The sequence below is a fragment of the Strix aluco genome, chromosome 17 (assembly GCF_031877795.1).
Source record: "Strix aluco isolate bStrAlu1 chromosome 17, bStrAlu1.hap1, whole genome shotgun sequence".
Lineage (NCBI taxonomy): Eukaryota > Metazoa > Chordata > Aves > Strigiformes > Strigidae > Strix > Strix aluco.
Genome location: NC_133947.1, coordinates 17,508,195 through 17,531,199, shown reverse-complemented (window position 1 = coordinate 17,531,199; position 23,005 = coordinate 17,508,195). Strand labels below are relative to the sequence as shown.

Genomic DNA, 23,005 nt, shown 5'->3' with positions numbered 1-23,005 from the left:
CACGATGTGAGGAAGAACAGAGCCTTGCGGCAAGTGACACAGTGAGGTCAGGGCTGCTGCCCCTCCTCCAGTAGTGCCCACCACGTCCCAGTACAGCCCTCCCAGCAGTGCAGCACCATGGTGGCCACCGGTCCCACTGGAGCTGGATGGTCTGCCCACGTTCCCAGGGCTGAATCAGGAAATTCATCATTCAAATGTTCCTCTGAGGGTGGGAGAAGTTGCCTGGAGTGGAACCGCCCTCCTGCCCCTATGGTTCCTGCTGGGACGGCTCAACTTTTGCCAACGCTGACATCAGCAACACTTGAGGTCTCAACAGCCTCATGCACTGCAACCAGCCAGTTTCTTTTGCTCACCTGGATGGGATTTTGGCTCAGAGAAGACAGAGGAAGGCTGTGAAAAGTGCCTCAGCAACCAGAAAAACACAGCCAGTGGAGAAAGCCATGCAAGCTGAATTGTGACTAATTTTATCCAAGGGGAGGTCATCCCTCTGCTCTGATGCCTGCAAGGAGGTTTGATGCCTAAGGGAAAGAAGCAAAGAGGAAGGATCTAGAGATTCAAACTAGAACAACCCTGAGAAATGCAGAGCACCGAAGAGCCGGTATTTATTGGCAGCGGGCTCAGAGGGCCTTTCCACCTTTGCTGGGGGGGGCAGGCACCCAAGAAGCAATGCCCTGGATTGCCACAGAGCATATTTCTGGAGCACAGACAGTGAGACCTGGGTGGGAGGAATTAGGGATGGCACAACACTTGTTTGCATTGCCAGGCTCCCAGCGTGCTCAGTCCTCAGCAGAAGCCCTTCCCCAGGCTTCAGAGCCATGCAGGGCACTGTGCTGCCCCACTCTACCATCATCTCCATTAGCTCTGGCAGAGCAGGGAGTACCACAGGACAGGCAGCACGGTCAGGGCAACATTTGCATTTGGCAACAGAGTGGCCCAGGCCTGTGTCCTGCATGGGGAGGTGGCTGGGGCAGAAGCACACATGTGGAGCATGTAGGTTGCTGTGTTCTTTCCCTTTGCCTGGTCAAGGGATCCTCTGGGACAGCCTGGCACTGCTGGCAGCCTATGGGAGGAGTGGGCTGTGGCGACAGGGATGCTGGGGCGGCAGAGGTGATGGAGACAGCACCCGGTGGGGCCCTCGGTGCAGATGGGAGCTTGGGGAATTGCATTTTAAGCAGCTGATCAGATCTTCCTTCTTGAATTGAAGCAACTCCTACTCATTGAGCACGTGAACGAATGAAGAGGGGAAGACACCTCGCCTGTGAGGCTGTCCTTCAATCCACCCTTTCTGCAGGGAGAAAGGAAGAAAAAGGAGTGGTGAGGATGGCACAGGGGCATTCAGGGGGATGAGGAACTGGCCCCGTAACAGCTATCTTTGTTTGCCAAGGAAAAGATGGAGGATGGAGAGACAGATGCAGAGCAGGAGGTGACAATCCCAGTCATGGGTAGAGGCAAGAGGTGGACAGAGAGGGAATCATGTGCATCCCAGTGCTGGTCAGCATACACAGGTTCACTCACCCACCAGTTGCTGTCCTCCTTTTCAGACACCACAATGATCTCGCCTGTGCGGAAAGTCAGCTCATCTTCCCGGTCAGCATTGCAGTCATAGAGAGCACGGACCCTGCGGAGCAGCAGTCTGTTCTGCAAGCAGGAGAGAGAATCATCAAGCCTTCCCAGCTTCGTCAGACACAAACTAAAACAGCTCTAGTGTCTTGATCCCAAAGCCCCTGGAAAAGATGTGAGGAGCAAGGATGAGAGACTGGGAGGTTTCCTGTGCAGAGGGAGGGCAGAGGTGGCAGGTCACTTGCTGGGAATTTGGGTGGGACAGGGATCCAGGAGACACCTCCTTCTGCTGGAGCATCCTTCCAGAAGCAGCTGCTCCTCTGCCTCAGGACTGCGACATGTGCAGTTGCACTTTCTGGGGTCCCGGTTCTCTCAGGGCAGGACTGTGCAAGGACTCAGTGGCGCTGCTTGGCACAACCCCAAGCCCAAGCAGCCCAAGCAAGGTCCCCTTAATGACAGGGCTCTGCGTCTGCATAGCGTTCTGTGGGAGAAGAGACCCCCCTGGAGCACAGAGAGGCAGGGCCAGTGTGGACACTGCACACTTGCCCATCTCTAAAACTGCTCCCTGACCTGCCAACAACCCAAAATCATAAACAAGGCTTCCCTCAAAAGGCAGTGGTGCCTCATGGGGATTTTGGTAGCATTCCCAGCACCTACCAGGGAGATGTCAATGCCAAGGAGTCACAGCTGAAGTGCTGGGATCGATTCCACCTCAGTTCAAAACCAAAGGTGATAAATATGGGCAGATGTGGGAGCTGAGCTGACCCTGGCTGCTGGCCACCTACCAAACTGCTCCTCCGAGGAAGAAGAGGTGGAACATTCCAGGCATGGCCAGAACATGGATCTGGCTCCTCGAGGGATCGGTGTGGGCCAGGCTGTCCCGCTTTGCTGGGGCCAGGAGTGCAGAGGGAGTCCGTGGCTTTCAGGGCACCTAGGACACAGGCTGGTCATCTCCTCCCACCTTTCATCATGGGTGGAGAACAGCAACCACCACTGTCAAGCAATATGCTGCAGCATGATCCTTCTCCATGGTACAGCATAGACAACAAGCACCCCATCATCTGGGAGCTGGAAAGGGGAGGGACTGGGGACGGGGTGGAGAGAGGCATCGGGGGAAGGAGATGTGGACAGAAAGCAGAAGGACATAGAATGTAGTCTGGGGTGAGAAACGTGAGGTGGAAGATGAGTTGTGCAACTCCAAGGTGTCCCAAGAGCTGCCAGCACTGGGGGAAGGATACAGCTGCCATGGGCCATGCACTTGGCACCTTCCGTCCCCCCATACTCCCCACGCTGCTAAGCTCTGCTGGGATGAGGCTGGTTCCTAGAGGCGCCTGGAGGCTCCAGCTGACCTCCATCATGGAGCACCCAGGGCTGCTCCTGGCAGCCCTCACCCCGTTGTCAAAGGGTGCAAGCCACTGCCTCAGTCCCCAGCCTGTCACCCTGCCTGGATGTGGAGAGGGGGACATCATTCTGCCACAGGGCACCCGTGGAAACAAATCCACTGCCTGAAAGATGGAAACAGAGTCATTCTCTTCTCTGAATTCAACATCTTCAGCAGCTCAGCAAACCCCAGAATAACCCTGCCCTGGAGGCACCCGTGTCTAATAGCCAGGGTGGGGGAGCCCCATCGTGCTCAGCTGTGGGCATGCCATGCGGTGCTTCAGCTCCCACAGCTCTCCCAGCCCTGCATTCAAGCAAGAGGCCTTGCAGGCCTGATCCAGGAACAAGGCTTGGCCAGAGAAAGCCACAGACAAGCTGACCTAGTGTGGGTGCTGGCCTGCAGACCTCCAGCAGGTCCTTCCTGCCAGCATGGCCTGGCTCCTTGTCCTTTCATTACCTGAAGCCAGGCTGGTCGGACTGGGCTGCTCAGAGCTGAGCGGTACCCAAGGCGCTGGCTCTGAGGATGTGCGCTTGTACTTGATGCTGAGAGGTAAGGGTGGGCTCCTGCTGCTTCTTGTGTCCTCAGCAAAGACAGATGAACTCGTAAGGGAGGGTGGATATGCCCCCTGGGGAGCTAAACACAGAGCAAGAACAGATCAGGAGTCAGAAGGAAGCTGGCACTGAGCAGGGCTCCTGGGCGAAGCTCCAGGGGAGAATGGGCACAAACACGTGGGCAGAGATTTTCTTTTCTCTGCTTGCAGGTCTGACTTGTTGTATCAGGTTGGAAGCAGAACTGGGACTGGCAGAGGGGAAGTCAGGCAGGATTTGTTGAGTCTCCCAGAAAGCAAGGTGAACTCTTGGAAGTGGGTCATGCCATGGGAAGGCTGGGCAAGGATGGCGGGAGCTGGTCTCGCTGAGGAGCAGAACTGTGATGCTGCTGCTGTTTCTGCCAGCAGCTTTGTCTTCCCAGCCCTGTCTCTAAAGACATGCTCCTCTGCCTCTCCCGACAGCAGCAGCACCTGGCAGGGGACAGCACATCCTAACGGCACCAGTGTAGGAGCTCCAAGGGTGAGAAAACATTGTGCTGCCCTTCAAAACAGGGATCAGTGCTAGGACACCAGCCAGCACAAGCCAGCCTTGGTCCCTCAAGGAGAAGAGGACTAAAGGGTGCCCTAGGCCACCAGACAACCCCTCACACCCCATCAAGGGCCCAGCTCCCTCCCAGACCACCCTCTGCCAATGGAACTAGGTTGCAACAGCAGCAGCTCAGCCTGCCAGCCCCTGTATCACCCCACTGCAGGCTCTCACCTGGCTTTGCCCACTGGCGTGGAAATGGAGGTGCACAGGAGGGGGCTGGCATCACATCCAGGTGGGCAGCTGGTGGGGTGCAGGTGTCTGGCCACCTCCCCCAGGACACTGCCCCTGCTTCCTCCAGCCTGGGGGGAGTGGCAGGGGGGCGGTAGCAGCTCTGGGGATGGGCAGACCCTCTCTTCACAGAACCCAGCTGAGAAAGGGATATTTACAGATTAGATGGAGTGGGTAGGGCTGGGCAGGTACAGGAGTGCCTGCCCCTGCACGTGTGGCCCTAAGCCAGAGCCTGTCAGGACCTCACCTTCTCATCCAGGTCTTCGTCACTCTCATACATGTCATCTTGGCCCAGCCACCACTCATACTCCACGTGGACGTGGGGGTTGAACTGATTGCTTTTGGCCTGCAGCAGCTGGGGCACAGAGGAGCTCCCTGAGGACCCACCAGCCCCATCGGCAGCTGCTGGCCCTATCCCCAACCACCTAACAATCAGGGCAATGTCTGTGAGCTGCAAGTGGTGTTTCCCGTCAGCGAGGAGGTTTTGTGAAGGTCTCCAAACACGCAAATCAGGATGTGGCAGAAGCAGCCTTGGACTCACCCCAGGCAGCGTCGGTACAGCTCCAGGTCTCCCTGCCCAGGCACAGCACAACCCCTGCCTGGCCTGTCCCAAACTGCTCTGCTCTGAGTGACCCCACACCAGTAGGGCCAGCGCCCGCTGGACTCCTCCACACCCTCCTCTGCATCCCATACCAGCACTGGTGATGCTGAGGGGCGCAGGTGGCCCTGCAGGATGTGTCCACAAGCGAGCGGGACCCCTGCCGCTCTCTGCCACTGGGATGTGTCCTGAAACCGGAGGGGTGATGAGACACACTGTCTTACCAGCTCCTCACACAGGGGATGTCTCATCCTCCTGGCAACATCCAGGGCAGTCTCTCCTGCTTCGTTAGCTGTTGGGGGGGAAATGGCAGCCTTGAACACCACTGGGCTCAACAAATTGAAGAGCAGTGCTGCATTCACCGCATCTGGGGGCAAATAAGCCTCTAAGAAGGGACAGCCTAAAGCCAGACCAAAACAAAGGCTCAGGCCATTAAGGGATGGTGGCTGAGGCACCCAGATAAGGAGAGAAAGGAGCATGAATAAATCCTGATTGACTCATAGAGATGGGATAGGATAGAGGGACAGAAGAACTTAGTCACTGCCAGAGTCTAAAGGCTACAAAACCAGAGGAGGGGTCCTGATACCTGGTGAACACAGACCACTCAGACACCCAGGTCCCAGTGCTTGCAAGCAGGGGTGCGAGTGCAGGTCTGAACAAGTGACAACCATTTTACTTCAGTTTCCTGGAATGTCTGAGGGTGGGGCCTGTGATGGTGTTGATGTAACTCTGCAACCCCCCCTCCTTGCTGGAGGTTTGGCTGTGGAGGGGTGGGCTGGGGGGACTCTGGGGAAGGGGAAGGGTGGGAGAAGGGAACAGCAAAAGGTCTGTGCCCTGAGGAACCACAGATTATCCCCGGACCAGTAGTAGGTTCTGCACTGTGAACTTAAGATCCTCAAAGTAGTCAGTAAAGACAGGTCAGGCACAGCTGCGCCCAGCAAGGCTGAGGCAGTGAGAAATTTGGCTGCCAAATCACTGTGCAATGGGGGGATGTGCACCCAGCTCCTGCTGCTTGCCACAGGCTCTTTGCCCTCCGAGGGGGCTGCCACCACGCTGCCTGGAGCAGGCAGCATCTCAGGCCATCCCTGGGGGCATGGCTCAACGCACCTACCAGCTCGGCTGATAGCTGATGGTGGAAACATTTGTGCCCTTGCATTTCCTCCAGAATCCTAGTTTTAAAGCTCGCTTCTGTGTTGGGCAGTATAAATGGCTGCACCTGTGATCTGGGCTCCAGAGCACCAGCACACACTGTCTCTGAATCAGTGCTCTGGCAGCCCTCCCACCTGCTCTCCAGCATTGCAGCGCTGGCTTTGAAAATGAGTTAAGTGCCTGTTTTGGCTCCTGCTGTGCAAGTGCTGCATGTGAAAGAGCAGCTCAGGCAGTGTTGGCCTTGCTGGGCTCTGCCAGCTCAATGAGCCCACCTCAGGGCAATCCTACACCAAGCTGCCTGTGGCTGCCCACCTGGGAGGAGGACAAGTGAACTGGGACAGAGGCACAATCTGCCTGGAGTCAGGAGTACCCCAGAGAGGAGCATCCCCTGCTCCGAGCTGGAGAGCAAAGCCACTGCTTCGGTCCCAGGCTGTTGAGAGCAGGAACCTGTGAAATGTGGTCACCCCGCTCACAGAGGGCCACGTGCACCCCAAACCGGCTGGAGAGCCAAGAGCAGTGTCAGAGCAGGGCACCTCACTGGACATGCAGAGAAGAGCCTGGGGTTGAGGCTGTCACCCTGTGGGCAGGGTCCCCACCCAACTCTGTCACCAATCCACCTCTCCCCAGCCTCTCCCCAGACGCAGACAAACACTGCTGAGCACTTAAGCAAGGCTAAGGAGGTGTTTCCAGAGAAGAGCTGAGAAGCACGCTGTGTGTGATGGGGTGGGGAATCCTGCAACCACTCACTGATGGTGATGTTGGCTTTGGCCTTCAGCAGCAGTTTGACACACTCGGGTTTGTTGTGAGAGCAGCAGTAGTGAAGCGGCGTGTTCCCCTCTGCTGTCCGCTTTGCCAGGCTCCCGCTGCAGCAGAGGGTGGATAATGTCAGCACCCCTGGGAAGAGCCGCTGGCCCCAGCCACAGCAAACACTGCCTGGTGCTGGCACACGTGTCCTTCCCACCTTGCCTGGAGAAGAGGTGGTCACCACCACCATCACACCTCAACCCAGAGGACACAAGGCCCCTCTGATCTAGGGGGTAGTTATCCCAAGCACAGACCAAGGTACGTTTGCTGGGAGGCCTGGCCTGGTGATTTTTCTTTTTTTGTGGAGCATTTTGGAGATCATCAGCCTTGCACCTTTCACTAGCACGGCTTAGCCATGACAAACTGACTGGGTGTCCTGAGCTTACCTGTTCTGGACAAGAAAATCAACTATATGCAAAGAGGTTCGATCAGACAAGAGCACTGCCAGGTGGAGAATGGTCTCCCCAGGTTCCTGTAGCCAAGAAAAATACAGCAAGGATGAGACTGTGTCTGCCTGCACTATCACCACAGTAGGAGCGCTGTCCTCTAGGGACTATCCTTAGACATTTTAAATCCCTGAGAGATGAAGAGGTTTGACTGTCTCTTCAGAACCCACCAAAGCTAGTGAGAACCTAGTTAACATGCGTAGAGTCATGGCTTATGGCTTCATGAAGAAGAATCAGTCATTCCCTTTTCACACTTAGAAACAGAAGCAACCAAAGGTGACTTTTCTCCCCAGGCCAGTGGCTGAACTTTGCTGAGTCCATGATCTCACCAGAGCCCTGGGGTGTGCAACAACTGCTTCCCATGGAGCTGCTTCTCACTTGCCATTTTGTTCCAAGACATCCCATACTGATGGTGCTTCTTGCAGCATTTTGCTCCTTTGATTTTACTCTGAGGACAACCCCCAGCATCCTTGATGGTAAAGGGGGTGGCATGGCAATGTGTTTGTGGCTGCGCTCTCCTCTTGCACTTACAGCAAGGACCTATGCTGCGGTTTTGCAGGAAAAAATGCTGCCCTGATTTTTCAGCCTACAGTGAGACTTGGATGTCCTGCAGAAATCTGCTCAGAAGTTTACAGGTGAATCTTGGTTACAAATTGGCCTCTGGAAAGCCTTGGGCCTGTGGTTATGGCTTCTGGCCCCTGCATACACAGCACGAGGAGGGCTGTGGGGTCACAACCAGAAAGCCTCCCTCTGCTGTGATGTTCCTCACCCTGCCCGAGTCTGCCTGTTGTTCCCAGCACTGTTTTTATCAGAAAACTCTGTCCCCTCCTGGACACAGGGACCCTTATGGACAGGCTGGAGAGGCAACAGCAAAACTGTTTGCCATACAGGCCCACAGGATGGGTAGCCATACCTGCAGAGGTGCCAGCACAGGCTCGCTCAAATCCATGTTCTCTGCATATGCTTGGAGCAAAGAAAATATGTCCTTGTCTTTCACGGCTTCTGGGAGGCCAGAGCACTGAGCAGCAGGGCTCCTCTTGGCATATTTCTTCTCAACATACTTGGAAATGATGAAATTTTTCCGAAAAGCCCTGGCAGAGACCAGCCAAATGAGAGTTAGGGGCCACAGAGCAACCGAGTGAGCATCCTAGGGCCACCCACCTCCTCTCCCGCTGCCCCAGCTGCCTTCCTCTCTCCTTCAGACATACCAGGCAATTTAGCACCTTTTCTCTCTCTGTCGCATTCCCCAAACTCCTCTGTGGCAGCATTCATGACTCCTTTTACAATACAATGTGGTTTCCTTAAAGCTTCCTCTCCTGCAGTTATATAACTGAACAAGAACTTGACTACCATGCATTTAGCGTGCGAGCCCTGCCATGGCTGGGGCAAGGATGCCTGCACCCACCAAGGGAAGCCAGAACCAGCTCCCCGTCTTTCCTTCCAGCGGGGATCCCACTGCCTTCATCCAACACCCAAAGGTCTTGTGCTGGCCGGGACGCAGAAGGGTTGGTGTTTCTCCCTCTCTCCCAGGCACTCCGTGCTTTCCAGAACCCCCTCCATCCCCTCTGCTCTGGGATGAGGAGCCCTGACCCCTCCACCCTTCCTGGGTGGGAGACACTCAGGGGTGCACTGGGGATTTCTGTACAGTCCTGGTCATGTTTTCTGCTCTCTTCTCCCTTCCTTTCCCTTCTTCCCCAGACCTGACTCATCCTTTGCCTTTCAGACCCCTCTTCCCTCACAGTTCAGTACTGGGCTCAGCTCCCTGATGGTGAGAATTAGGGGAATGAACAGAAATCTTAAGGACTGGGAAACACCACATGGCATGAACTGGCCAAGAGTATCCACAGGTCAGGAACAGCCTCCAGACAAGGACTGGCTGAGTAAGCTAGGACTCTCCCCCTGGAGAGGCCCTAAACAGCAGAAGCAGTGGCCAGCCAGAGGATCTGAGGTGGCCACAGATGCCCCAGGGGCAAAGGGGTGCTCCAAACAGAAAAGGCCACTGAGGAAGAGATGAATTATTAATTTCACGCAGTTTCAGTTTCCCCAGCATCCAAGCGGAAGGGTGGATCTGGCAACTTGGATCTTGAAAATACAACTTCTTCCAGTTGTATTTTCCTGCTCTCTCAGCTCTCTCCCGCTCTCTCCCTGCCAAGTGCAGTTCCTTATCCACCTATTCACTGCAGGGTAGGTCCACACTGTCTAAATGATGCCCTAGTCAGAGCATACATGCCTGTAATGGAACCTCATCATGCCTGTTCTGCTTGCTCTCCAGACTCCTGAAAGTTCCCTCAGCCCCTGACAATAAGCTCCCCAGCTATATGTTTCCCCCAAAAGCTCTGCTGCACCCCAGGTTTACAGCACTAAGCCTTGGAGAAGACCCCAGCTGCTGCTGGGACCAGTCACACCACCCCAGCTCTCCCCGTCCTCTGCAGAGCCTCAAGGCTGGGGCACTGTGGGATGAAGAACGGGGGGGTTCCTGCATCCTCAGCAGATCTTTGCTCAATGCCTACGCTGATCCTGGGCCCCAGCCACTGGACACAGTGAGCTGCTCTGCATTGTGCAAGTCCCTGTCCCCTGTCCCACTCCAGCCTCCCACCCTTCCCTGCCCTGCTGATGTACAGCCGGGGCTGTCCTGCTTGGCAGCTCCACTTGTTTTTAATGTTTCTCTGCTTTCCTCTCCCTTTCCAGCATCAATTCCTCAATCCTCCTGACCTCAAGGCCAATCCTTGAGCTGTCCTGTTGGCTCTTCCTCACTCTTCTCTCCTTTAACAAACTTTTCCTGCTGGGCTTGATGAAATTGCTTCTAAAGAGAAGTTACAGTCTGGGGAGGAGATCGGGCAGTGCCATGTGCCTGGTCACTGTGGGGAGCACACAGGACTGCAGAGTGTGTGCCCATGGGTGAGGGCCCCGTATCTAACCTTCCATAAAAAACAGCTTTTGCAGAGCAACTCACATGTCACTGTGCACTGTGGGCTTCATGGAAAAGCTGGGGAGATTCACTTCCATGATCTTGTTGAAGCCAGAGTTGCCAATATTCCTCGCCAGCTGCAAAACAGCAAAGCTAGAGGTCACATGGGACATGCAGCAGCTCTACATGTGTGGCAGCAGGAGAGGGAGCTCCAGGCTGAGATCCTGGAATTGAGGGGATGTCAAGGGGATGCTGGAGACTGCCCTGACTCGTACTGCTGAGCCCTCCCAATGCCAGCAGTGCAACCAACCCCCGAGCTGACTCTGGCTCAGACCTGGCAAGCAGTGATCCCTGTTAAACACTCCCATCCCCTCCCTGATGCCCACCAGCTGCCTGCGGCTCCCATCACAGCCCTACCAAACCCCTGAGCACCTGGAGCATTGTGGCCCAAAAATAGCCCCATGCAAGGTCTCCAACGCCCTGCCTGCCCCACACTCTTCTCCACCTCAGGACAAGCTTGGCCCTGCCCCACAGCTCCCCTGCAGCAGGGGACACAGATGGGGCAAGGGGACTGAGGGAGATGGGTCACCCAGCAGCAGTGAAATGACTCCCTCCTCTCCTCCCTGAAGATGACAGTTCCTGCCACAATAACCACTAAACCCTGGGAATTACAGAAGGGTATGGGTCAGTTTAACAGGTGGAAAACCCACTGAATTAACTTAGTTTCAGGAATGCCACAGCAGAAGCAGGGGGAGGCTTAAGGACAGAATGCACTGGCAGTGTCCTACCAGCAATTCGGAGGTTGACAGCTTGTCGAGAGACAGCGACTGGATGCGGGAGAGATGCACACCCATCTCTCTGTGAATCCCAGAGCACTCAATGCAGATCAGGATGCCCAAGTTGATGGAGAGCCAAGTGGGATCTGTAGAGACAAGATCACCAGGCTCATGCACATCTCCTGCCCACCAGCCTCACACCACCTCAGGGCACAAACTCCCCAGCAGGAAAGAGGGGAAGGGCAAGACCCCACATGCCTGCGAGTGTCCAGGAACTGGATGCTGTGGAGGGCAGGGCAGAGCTCTGTCTGCCCAGGGTGGAAGAAGCATGGCAGACCCATGGCCATGGGTTGGCTCTCACCTGGGGCCGAGCAGTCGCAGCACTCCCTGTTCCCAGGCAAGCCTCTGACCTCCTCGATGATGGCCTGGGTCAGCTCCTCCCAGCTGCTCTCCCTTCCGCCCTGCCCCTTGCTGAAGGCCACGTTCAGTGCCTCCTCCTTGCTGTTGCTGAGGATGGACACCCAGCTGCATGGGCAGAAAGCAGCTTAGAAGCAGGGTCCTGTGTAGCTTGGGCTTCGGGGTGAGGAGGGCAGTGGGACTGATCCCATTGCTGCAGGGGAGATCCCACTCTGCCTCAGTCTGCACAGCAACCACCACACTCGAAGGTCCTGCCCGGGACTCCAGCAGCAAACTGGGTGCCAGGAGCCTCCATCAAGCTCCATGTCCTGTTTGCAGTAGGCCAGACCCCCGGGGTGGCAGGGACACAGTCAGGATGGGAAGGGCATCAAACAAGGAGTTGTGGCATGCTGCTCAATTAGACAAAGAGCTGGCTCCTCAGCAGCAGCCAGAGGAGCATTTTTTGGTCCACACCAAGGCGCTGGCGGTACTTACGCAACACAGTCCTGCTCGTCCTCTGCCAGGAACCGGTATGTGCGGTTGTCTGAAACACACAGAGCCGGTCTTCTCTAGGCACCCCTCTCGTCCATCTCCCCTGCCAGCCTCATGGCAGGGACAACACACCTGAGCTGGGCTCAGCAGAGCTGGGAGCAATCTCCAGCCCAGGCACCCGGGGTGACTGTCACCTCTGTCTGACTCAGTCCCTACCCAGTGCACCCCAGACAAAGAGACCTGCTCCTGTGCCAGGAATGAGGGATGCTGCTGTTAGCTAAGCTGCAACCTGGGAACTACATTTGTTTGGTTCCCAGACACACTGCACTGCTCCACGACAGTGCTACCTATCTCCCACCCTGCATGTGCATCACTGATCCTGAGCAGAGCTGCCTCCTGGCATAATTGCCCATGAATAACACCCCGCTCTGAGCTGGCCCAAAGCTGCAGAGCTTCCCCTCATCCCTGCCCACGCTGGCTCTCTGAGTCCAAAGCGCTGCTGCCTCTCTGGGCCCTTCCCAGAGGAACAGCAGGGCAGGTGCCACCACTCACGGGAAACCAGATCGAAGCACTTCTTGTCATCCATGTTCGGCTTCACCTGGCAGGTCAGTAAATTCAGCTTGACTGGTGGGCGGTTAAGCTACAAGCAGAATGAGGAAGCATCAAAGGGCTGTGGTCCAGGAGTGCGGAGCACTGTCTGGCTCTGGAGACAGAGCCATGGATCTGCCTTATGCCTGGCACTGTGTCTTTGGCTCCACTCTCATGAGCAATGCAAGAAATAGCAGCACGGACCTTTTCTTTCCCAACAGCCACCCCAAGCTTGGAGCCAGGTCCCCAGGCTCATGCCCCTCCATGCAAACAGACACGTGAGGACCTCCTGTGTTTATCTGAATGTCTCTTGGGTTACAGGGACTTAAGTCTCAACAGAAAGCCTCCTACACCAGGGCAGGCCAGCAGGGTAGCAGCAGGCATGAGGGCTCTGACAAGCCCCAGGAAGCCACTGGTGTGCCCGGCAGCAGCTGGCTCTGTGGATCCTGCAACAAGAGGCAGCAGCTCCCAGGCAGGAACAGAGCAGAATGGAAGAAGCAGTTCCTACCATGCTGTGAGAGATGGTCAGGTAGCCATTGCTGATGGTGCATTTCCTCTTCTGCCAGACTTTTCTCAACCTGGAAATGAGTGGAGGGTGAGCCGAGAGGACACACGTGCAGAGGAGCAGACATGCAATGCAGTGCAACACTGGCAAATGCAAGAGCCATGCAAGGCACAGCATGGGCCTGCAGCTCGTATCAGACATGCCGGCTGGGCTGCCACAGTCAAGGTCTATTGCTCTTGGTCTGTTCTGGGCTGAGAAGGACCCATCATATGGCATAAGTCAGGCTTGTACAGACAGGCAGCACAGCTGCTGTGGAGGTGACACAGATGCAGAGGGGCAGCAGGACCTGCTAGCAGAGCATGAAGCCCTTAGAAGAAGCCCTCAGCAAACATCCAAGACCATCCCCTCCAAACTGCTCCCAAGCTGGCTTTCCTGTGCCTGCCATTCGGGCTAGACCGTAACACAGGGGAAAGGTGCAAGAGATACACTCGAAAGCAGAGAGAGACGAACTTCAGTCTGCAGTGAAGGAGACTCCCGAGCCCCAGTTCATTATTTTCTGTCCAGTTTCAGGTTTTGCTAGGATACTTCACAGTCCTTTCCAGGTGTGCAACTCCCAGTGCAGGACCCATGTGATTCCCAGCAAGCATACTCCCACTCCACGGTGGGAGATGATCCTCTTTCCAAAGACAGTGGAGTGCTTTCCAGGAGCTCAGGGTCTGGCTCCTGGGAGAGGGGCACAGAATGGCTGCTGGCTCTCTCCCTCCTCTGGCCTGCTATGCCATCTCCAAGGCAGCACTGATGCATGCTGTGTCTAATTCATCCCACATTTCTGCTCATACCCTTAATTCTCATCATCAGGGAGCTGAGCCCAGTACTGAACTGTGAGGGAAGAAGGGTCCAAAAGGCAAAGGATGAGTCAGGTCTGGGAAGGAAGGGAAGGGAAGGGAAGGGAAGGGAAGGGAGAAGAGAGCAGAAAACATGACCAGGACTGTACAGAAATCCCCAGTGCACCCCTGAGTGTCTCCCACCCAGGAAGGGTGGAGGGGTCAGGGCTCCTCATCCCAGAGCAGAGGGGATGGAGGGGGTTCTGGAAAGCACGGAGTGCCTGGGAGAGAGGGAGAAACACCAACCCTTCTGCGTCCCGGCCAGCACAAGACCTTTGGGTGTTGGATGAAGGCAGTGGGATCCCCGCTGGAAGGAAAGACGGGGAGCTGGTTCTGGCTTCCCTTGGTGGGTGCAGGCGTCCTTGCCCCAGCGCTCACAGGGCTTGACAGGACATTGGGCAGCTTCATGGGAGAGGACTGCCCCCAGAGCTAAAAGATGGACACAAGCTGCCTGGAGTTCTGTGTTGTCAGCAGTTGGAGGCTAGCACGGTGCTGAGCACACCTTCATGCATGCTTGTCCTGTTCCTCTGCCTTGTGGCCACCCCAGGGAGAGGAGGGTGGTCTGGGTGAGCCCTGTTCTGGCCCCAGGTCACCAAAGCACAATTGAAAAGGGCCTGATGGATCCCAACTTACCCATCACTTTTCTTGAAGAGGGTCCCCGACTTCTCTGTGCCGTACTGCTTGTTCCCTTGCAGCTGGTGCATGTTGTACCCTGCCTGCTTGTTCCCAGGGTCCTGGCAGAGGAGAGAAATAGAAGCAAGGCCCTACCCCATCAGTACCACTGGCAACCAAGAGCATGTCCTCACAGGACTGCCAGGGACCCTGTGCTCCCCAGAGCTCACCAGAAACCCCACAGCTTTTTGCACTAGCAGGCAGGCACTATATAAGCAGCTGCCATGTCGTGCCCTCTTTGGGCACCACCCCGCATTCCCTTGCAAAAAGGATCAGGCTTTACCTCTTTCTGCTCCAACTGCAATGCTTTTTTCAGCTGATCCCGAAGGGAGCAGAGCTGCTTCTTCTCCTCGTCCTGCCTGATCTTCATCTGAAAGGCACAGGAGCACAGAGAGCTGCTCACATGGCAGCAGGAGGCTCCTGTCTCAGCTGTGGCATCTCACTCCTCTTGGTCACAGCAGAGGTACCCCCACGCCACCCTCTGCCCTCTCTGCCTCCCCATCTCTGTGGGACGCACCGAGCCCCATTCCTACAGTGGGAGGTTGCTACTCGTCCCCTGCAGTGCCATGGTATGTGCTGTGTGCAAGAAGCACTTCAGTGGAAACTTTGCTGAGAGGAGGGAGCGGGCATGTCCCCAGCGTTGAGACTCCTGCAATGTGAGACCAGAGGAGAGCAGTCTGCATTTTACTGAGAAAACAGCTGTTTGCAGCTCTCTGCAGTGTAAACACAACCAACAGCTTGAAGGTCACTGTGGTTGTTGGTTTTTTTCCCCTTGGTAGCATCAGTAATTAAAATAATTAAAAGGTCTCCAAGCCATCAAAAAGTTGATGGACCTTGGCACAGGAATGTGGCCCTGAAATGGAGCCTGGAGTGAGGGATCCATAGGATGCTGCTTGCTGTGTTCAGCTACCCTGCTTTGGAGTGATGCCCCCCTTCGTTTTGTTATTTACATAATGGATTTTAATATGAATGATTAAAAATTATGGAACAGATTAATTCAAACAAAGCGCAGATGCCTAGAGGAGACCTGCACTACAGGACCAGGGGAGACGAGTACAAGTGATGCTGACACAGTATTTGGGTGAGGACCATATCCCAAGCCTCTGCAAATTTTGACTTGCAAGGAGGTATGGAGAAGGATGAGCAAGCCCATGTAAACTAGAACAGCTGTCTAGAAACTCTGGTAAACCAACATAAACCCTCTGCTGTGCTTGGAGGATGTCATACCACCTGGGACGTGAGTGCGCAGGCTGTCGCTGAAAGCCTTGCTGCTTGGAAAAACTCCTTTCTGTCTCTGGGCCATGTATGACTGACAGAGCTCAAAGTCAAAAGCTAAAGTTCACAAAACTTACATGACCTGCCTCTACAGCAAAATAAGGCCCCGAGGAAATGCATTAAGAACTTGAGTTGGCAGCAACAGGCATAGAAAGCTAGGAGCACAAATGCAAAGCCCGGAAGTCTGCAGAGCAGCTAGGGCTCTGGCAGATGAATATGTTAGAGCCTCCTCAGTATCCATGTTTACGCTTGTTCTTCCTACTCTGTGTCCTGGGGTATGGCACTGTAATTTTCCCACTCCCAGTTATGACTGCATTTCCCCCCTCCATAGGCCACTTGCACATCAGAGATTCAGGAAATAATGATTAGAAGATGTGAAGAGCTGCAAAAGTCTTCAGTTCTGCTTCTGCAGAGAAAAAGGAGGCCCTGGGGAAGACATCCTTGGTCTCCAGCCTGCTACTGCCTGCCACACCCGACTTTAGATGAATACTCACAATCTGCAGTTCTGGGATGAGCTTCTCTGTAAACTTCTTAAGTTTTGCTGTTGTGTTTAAACATTCCTGGAAAAAACTGAGAGGAGATGTTAATGTAAGGGCATGTCCTGAAATTCTGCTCTTAGCACTGGCTGTGAAGCTTACAGACCCCAGGCTCCCCCGAGCTCCTGCCTCAGAGCCCATCATGCCTTCAGCAGGCAGCACTTTCATTTCATAGTGCAAAAAAATCTTTCTTGGGAAATATATTTTAGAAAGATTTGGAGGCATTTAAATTCAGGGAGAGTGCTCAGCACTCTGTCTTCTTTGCAGCCCTGATTTCTACTTTACAAGGGCTTATGAAAATGTCAGACTAAAGAGAGGAAACACACCCCATTGAGATCCTTGCCTCCACTGCCTCCAGGAAAAGAGGACTTTTGTCAAGTTACAGGACAGGCCAAACTGACTGCAGGAACCCAGGTTCTTCAAGCTAAGCCATCCCCAGGCCCCCTCTACAACCAGCACTTCTGGAGAGAAAGGGTGTGCAGGCAGGTTACCGGCCGCTCTTACTTGAACTGTGAGCTGCAGTGCTTGATGTGGTTTTGCAGCAGACCAATCCCTTTCTTGGTTTTGATCTCATTCACTTTGATTAGATACTGAAGGGAAAAGGACACAGGGACTGAATGTGTAGCTTAGAGAGAAATGCCTTTTATGCACTTTTTGATGGTCCCCCTCCCAGTGTGTTGTGGCCCATCCTGGCAGCCACGCCCTGATGGGAGCAGCTCATGTGGCCTTTATGGGGGGAGAAGATGGTGGTAAGCAGAGCCCAGTGATTTGATCTGGCCAATAGAATGGTGGACCCACTGTGGTGGCATGGACCCTGGCTTTGCTGGGTTTTACTTATGCAGGGTAAACACTCAGTTAATACACCCTCAAGGATTCACCATTCATGGTGTCTTCGCTGAAGAACAGCCAGCTTTCCTATAGACAATCAAACCTCATTGCTCAAGACCCAAGTTTTTCCAAGTCCCACTAGACTTGATCCATGAACTGCACCATTTCCACTTGACCCTACCGACAACATCAGTGCTGCAAACCTGCCTGCCTATATCCTACACACAGCCTGCCTTGAGGACCTTCAGCAGTGAGTTGAAGGTTCAGATTTCCAGCCCAAACTTATCTGCCACCTCACCCAGCCCATCCTCCACCATAATAACCTCATCTGTGAAAACCAACACTAGCCCTTTCAGTTGGTGGACTGACAACATGAAACAGTGTGCTGTGCTGTGCTGTGAAACACGTTGAGTATTTCTCCATACATCTCTGGACTACTCCTACACCAGCATCAGCTCTCTTGACATTGCAACTACTGTAAAAATAGAAACCTACCAACAACCATTTCCAGAAGGCCCCCAGGCCAACATAGTAAATCACCTACCAAAATATATGTTCAACGTGGCCAGCCTCAGACTTCCCTGTATTTATTCTGAGAGGACCATTCAAAACGCCCTCAATCCATTAGAAGAAGTGTTTCCTAGAAGACACCCTCTCAGGAACCTGAATGCCATGTGTGGACTCACATCAGCACAGACGAACCCTCCACCTGACCTACTGTCTCTGTTTAAGGATGATGCAACTCCATAGCACAAGGGCTTCTGATATTTTAAGTAGAACAGTTTCAGTACGGAAACAGTAACTGTTTCCAAAACATAGTTACAAAAAGCTGGATATTTTTAATGTATCTTCTAATCTTTTATTCATGCTGTTGCTTGTGACCTGTGGCAGTGGGAGCAGGAAATCCCATTTGAGGGATGACGGGCTGAGTTTATTCCAACAAGCAGAGAGAGGGCTATGGTGGGACCATCTGAGAGGGAGCAGGGACCTTGGTGCCAGCAGTGACCACCGTGAGCAATCAGGAAGGTGATTGGATCCAAAGACTTTGCGGGGTTTTTCTCAAGTTGTTGTCTCTACTGCCAGGTTAATATAGGCTCAAGCTTTGGCTAAACTCCTTGATCAGCCCCTACCCAGCTTGGCTTGAGCCTACCACAACCCAGGCAGCTCTCCAACTGAAGGAACATGTCCAGGGTCTTGCTGGCACAAGAGACGTGACCTGTGAGCAATGGCCCCTGGGGATCTGCATCCCACCCCAGTGCTGCTCCCCAGAGACCAAGCAGAGGGAGTTGCTGGATGCTGCTGGTGACTGGGGCAGAGGCCAGGAAGGCAGAAAGGGACCTGCAATACCCTGGACACAAGCATGACTCACTGACTAGGGACAGAGCATGGCCCTGAATGAAAAATCAATGTGGATTCAGACAAAAAAAGCTGCTTTGAAACAATCCCAGTTCAGAGGGCAAGTGACAAACACCAGTGTGAGGGTCACTGCTGATGTCTGCCCGCTCCAGCCTGGGCTCTGCTGGGGCTGTGGCACAGTTTCTGTGCTCCAATAGAAGGAAAATTCATCTCTTGGATGCCGATTTAGCGACTCTAACACCACTCTGCATGGCACTAGCTGATCCCTGTCCTTACCTCACACATGTTCAACTGGAAGGTCCTGCGTTCCTTCTCCATCTCCTCAGCAATCTCCCCCCCGCTCACCTCGCTCCGCACCATGCCATGCTGCTTCGCCAGCTCACGCTTCTCCTTCTCGATCTTGGCTCTCAAGGAAAGAGGAGAGATACGTGAAAGGCTCCGTCTGACTACTGGCAAGTGAAGGCAGACAAAAACCAGCCTCCAAGTCCAGGCCTCAGGGTGAGGGAGCCTGAAGACTTACAGTTTGCTCTCATAGTCTTTGCAGGCCTTCTCAAAGGGCTTCTTGAACTCCTAGGAAGAGCCAAAGGCACCATTTAATGACTACGACCATGTCAGAGCCTTCCTCATCCTCAGTGTACTGTGTTCCTTGCAGACCCAGGACATGGCTGTCCACAGGAGTGTCACTCACCAGGAAGATCCTTGCCTTTCCTCAGTACACAGTGGACAAGTGCAGGTTCACTCACAGGCACATGCTTGCACACACACGCAAATACACGTACATCACACATATGTACGTCACACAGGTATGTACATAGCAGTACCCAGCTATAACACCTTCCACTGACTCACAATTTTAAGGGCAGAAGGAATTGCTCAGACAAGGCAGAAAGTACTGACCAGGTTCTCACCTGCTGAAGCCAGAATGTCATGTTTAACCAAAACAGCACTCAAAGACAGCAGAAACCTACCCAAACCTGGCAACATAAGCACAATCTCATTCTTCCCCAGGTATTCATTTAGTGTTGAATTAGTCTTGCTGCTAAAAAAACATCATTTGTTTCTCATTGGACTTTGTCTGACTTTAGCTTCTCTCCAGTGGTCACCATTTTCGTATGTTTGTCCATTATTATGTCCATTATATATGCATTTACTCAGATCAACCATATTCTGCCCTGTTCTCACCACTTACTGCTCTGCAAACATCTGTGTGAAAGAAAGACAAAGTAAATCACGTTGGAGGGGGCTTCAGGAGGTCTCTAGTCTAACGTCCCACTCAAGTCATGGACAGCACCGAATCCAGACCGCTCTTTGTGCAGGCAGATGTTGAAAAAACCCAAGGATGGAGATTCCACAGCCTCTCTGGGTCCCTGTCTCAATGCCTCTCTGTCTCCCGAGGTGAAATTTCTTTATTTATGTCAAGACAGAACCTTGTCAGAACAGATCTTGCATTTATCTCCATTCTAATGAAAATGTCAAATTGATTCAGGTCTGCCTCTGATTCCTGTTGGATCCCATTAGAAATGCCTTCAGCTTAATCATGACTCCTTGTGGGCAGCTGGTATTTTTCCTCTCTCTCTGCCTGTTTTCTTGGTTCCCAATCTTCTTGATGTCGTCCTTAACAACACAGACGGTGGATTTTTTTCCTTCATATTTATTTATTCTTTATATATTCTTTTATCAATTTACTTCACACCAGAGGTTCCAGAATTTGCTCTCTCCTTCCTCTTTCATGCTCCAAAAGGATGCCTAAGTGCTCATAATCTGTTTTCATGTTTGGCATTTAGTCCTTTGGAAGTTCCCAAATGCTGTCACCATTCCCATCTGTCTTTCTGCAATCTTGTCCAAAACTTTCCCTCCAGTTTCCCAGAAGTGCAGCTGTTTGCTCAAGGATCCCCAACCCAGCTGTGATACAATCCACCTGCAAAACTTTCATCAAGCATCTGAGGAAACTGCAGAGCTGTGAGAAAATCTATAGAGTGGAACCATACAAGATTAAACAGGTAAAATTACAGAGTTCGGGTTGTTGAAACAAGTTTGTTACTAGCTCAAGGACTCAAGAGGAAAAATAGTACAATGGGAAAATATAAAATCCTAAAAGAAGAAAACACAAGGATTTGCCAGAGTATGAGCAGCTCTGGTGAAAGACAACAATGACCAATAGCAAGAATCTGTTTCAGGGAGCAACAGCACTGTCCCTTCTCCTCCTGAGCTGGTTTGCTTGGCCAGCACGAGTCCTCGGGTGTCTCATCATGGTACTGAGCATATTAACATCAAGTTCATTAAATCCTAACCATCTTGCATATGCATCAGCTGATAAATAACTGCTTTACTGTTTCAATTCATACATACCCTGCTTGCAGAGTCTCTGTGCCCAAAATCACAGAGAGAGGAGTGGTGCCAGGTCACAGCTGGCAGCTGCTCCACCACATTAGATGCAGGCTATGATCAGCAACCCCTCTACAGTGACCTTGCTCCAGCATCGGGATCGGGACCGGTCCAGCCTCCTCACCCTGAACAGGCACAGACACCCCTATGCAGGCAGAGGCACCCGGGGGCAAGTGCACAGAGCTGATGGCCCGAGTACAGCCATGGGGACTTAGCAGCAAGAACATGTGTGCAGACTTACCAAGAACCATGATGACCTTCCCATTGGTTAAAAAAGGCAAAAATTAAACAGGAGTTTGATGTTTTTCCTAAAATCTACACTGATGACCACTGTGAAGCTTTTTGATATCTCTACAGCGCTGAAGATCAAATTGCATGGTCACTTCAGTACTTGCTACTCTGCAGTCCCTGAGAGGTACCTGCAGCTGGTAGATACACATATGCACGCTCAGATTCACACCAACACGTGTGCTTACACACATAAATGCAAGAGCCACAGGTGGGTCTGCAGGGTAGGGAAGACTCACTGGGAGGTTTTGGGGGAGTTTGTGCATTGATGGCCAGGGAAAATATCAATATTTGGTGCACAACACCCTGATTTTTCCCCACATAGCAAATGCCACCAGACTCCTCCAGATTCAGCCAGGTGCCTGCAAACAGGCAGAGGTCCCAGCTAAGGGGCACCACTAGCTTGATCTGTGGTGTGAGATGCCAGCCTCAGGAAGGAGCAGGGTCCAGCACGCAGGAGGTGCAGACAGACCTGCCCTTCCAACATATATCTCTGCCGGAGGGCAAGGAGTGAGCCAGGGATGAGACCCCGCAGCTGGTACCCGCTCTGTCTCCAGCCACTCGCTTACCAGCCCCACCTCAGCACAGCCCTTTCAGCCCCTGCTTACCCCTTTGAGCTCTTTCATGTCACCCTTTATTAATGACTCCAGGGAAAAGTTAATGTTGTGGTACAGACTCTGCCACTGGAAAGGAAAGAGAGAGATCACATCAGTAGCACTGCACCCCTGCACCGCTCCTCATGTGGAGAAAGCAGAGCTGTTTGTGAGCCTGCAGAGGAACCACTTTGGAAAAGAGTCGGGAAAATACCAGGCTAGAAAAAACCACAGCCAGCCTGGCCCAGTGTTGGTGAGAGGCCAGCTTCAAGCAGGATGGTGGACAGACCTCCAGAGGCCTCTTCTGAGCAGCCTCGGATGTCCGCACAGGCAGCCCCAGCCGTGCAGGCTGCACTACTGACTCTGCAACCGCACACCATGGCCTCCTGCCTCCATCTGGGGAAGAGGATGAGCTTGGACCTCCAGGCTGTGGCCCAGAGCCTACTGCTTTTCTTGGAGACCCCTGCCAGCAACCCCTTGCAAACCAGGGGCCCCACTCTGATGTACATGCAGGGGACAGAGCTGCCTACCAGGCTCCTGACAGCGGTCAGCAGCTCCCGGGAGAAGGCAGCAAAGGTGCTAAAGGCACTGGCCAGCTGCTCCTCGCCCTCCAGCTGGTAGTTGGTTGAGAACTTCTCCTGGGCAGTGATGTGGGCTTCCAGGTGGCTGATGAGGTCTGGGGGAACATGGATGGTCTCTGGTGAGTGGAGGGAGAAGGTCAGGATGAATGCCCAACCCCACCTCCCTCCTGGGAGTCACCATGCCTGGTTCTGCTCACTTACCTGAGCTGGCTCCTGTTGCCATCTGGTGTCCCCCCGTGCACCTCCAGCTATAGGGACCCCTGAGACCCCTATTCCCCGCTGTGGTCAATCCGACCTGCAGTGAGGATTCCCTCATCCATCCATCACCATCTCCCCCCACCTGAGGCTCCATTCTGCCCTGACCTTGTCCACAGCTGTGCTCTGCCTTGGCTGCTTTCCTCATCTTCTGCAGCATGGCTCGGTCAGCATCCAAGGCCTAGAAATGTGGAGGAGATGGTCACTGACTACATCCATACATGCATTTTCATAACCCACAGGGCTTAGCACAAGCCTCAGCATCCCCAGGCTGGGCCGTCCAGCCAGCAGATAGATGATGATCGAGCGGTAGTAGTCCATATATATCTTAAATATCTGCAAGCCTTGCTGGTGTTCTTCTGGAAGAAGTGGTCAAGCGTTAAGG

The 23,005-nt window shown here is 53.6% G+C and overlaps 1 protein-coding gene across 1 annotated transcript; it reads right to left on the bottom strand.

Annotated features, from left to right (window-relative positions):
• Positions 1 to 578: 578 nt before the first annotated feature.
• On the bottom strand, positions 579 to 22,374 carry LOC141931386 (arf-GAP with SH3 domain, ANK repeat and PH domain-containing protein 1-like). Its single transcript, XM_074843421.1, has 24 exons — positions 22,315 to 22,374; positions 21,800 to 21,874; positions 19,039 to 19,088; positions 18,795 to 18,924; positions 16,839 to 16,924; positions 16,293 to 16,368; positions 14,807 to 14,893; positions 14,485 to 14,585; positions 12,971 to 13,040; positions 12,427 to 12,514; positions 11,878 to 11,926; positions 11,348 to 11,511; positions 10,999 to 11,132; positions 10,256 to 10,347; positions 8,216 to 8,393; positions 7,243 to 7,328; positions 6,800 to 6,915; positions 5,128 to 5,195; positions 4,553 to 4,660; positions 4,249 to 4,444; positions 3,398 to 3,574; positions 2,346 to 2,491; positions 1,516 to 1,638; positions 579 to 1,285 (listed from the first exon to the last, which is right to left on the bottom strand). The coding sequence occupies exons 2-24, from the start codon at positions 21,815 to 21,817 to the stop codon at positions 1,211 to 1,213; spliced, it is 2,418 nt and encodes an 805-aa protein (XP_074699522.1). The 5' UTR covers positions 21,818 to 21,874; positions 22,315 to 22,374; the 3' UTR covers positions 579 to 1,210.
• Positions 22,375 to 23,005: the final 631 nt, after the last annotated feature.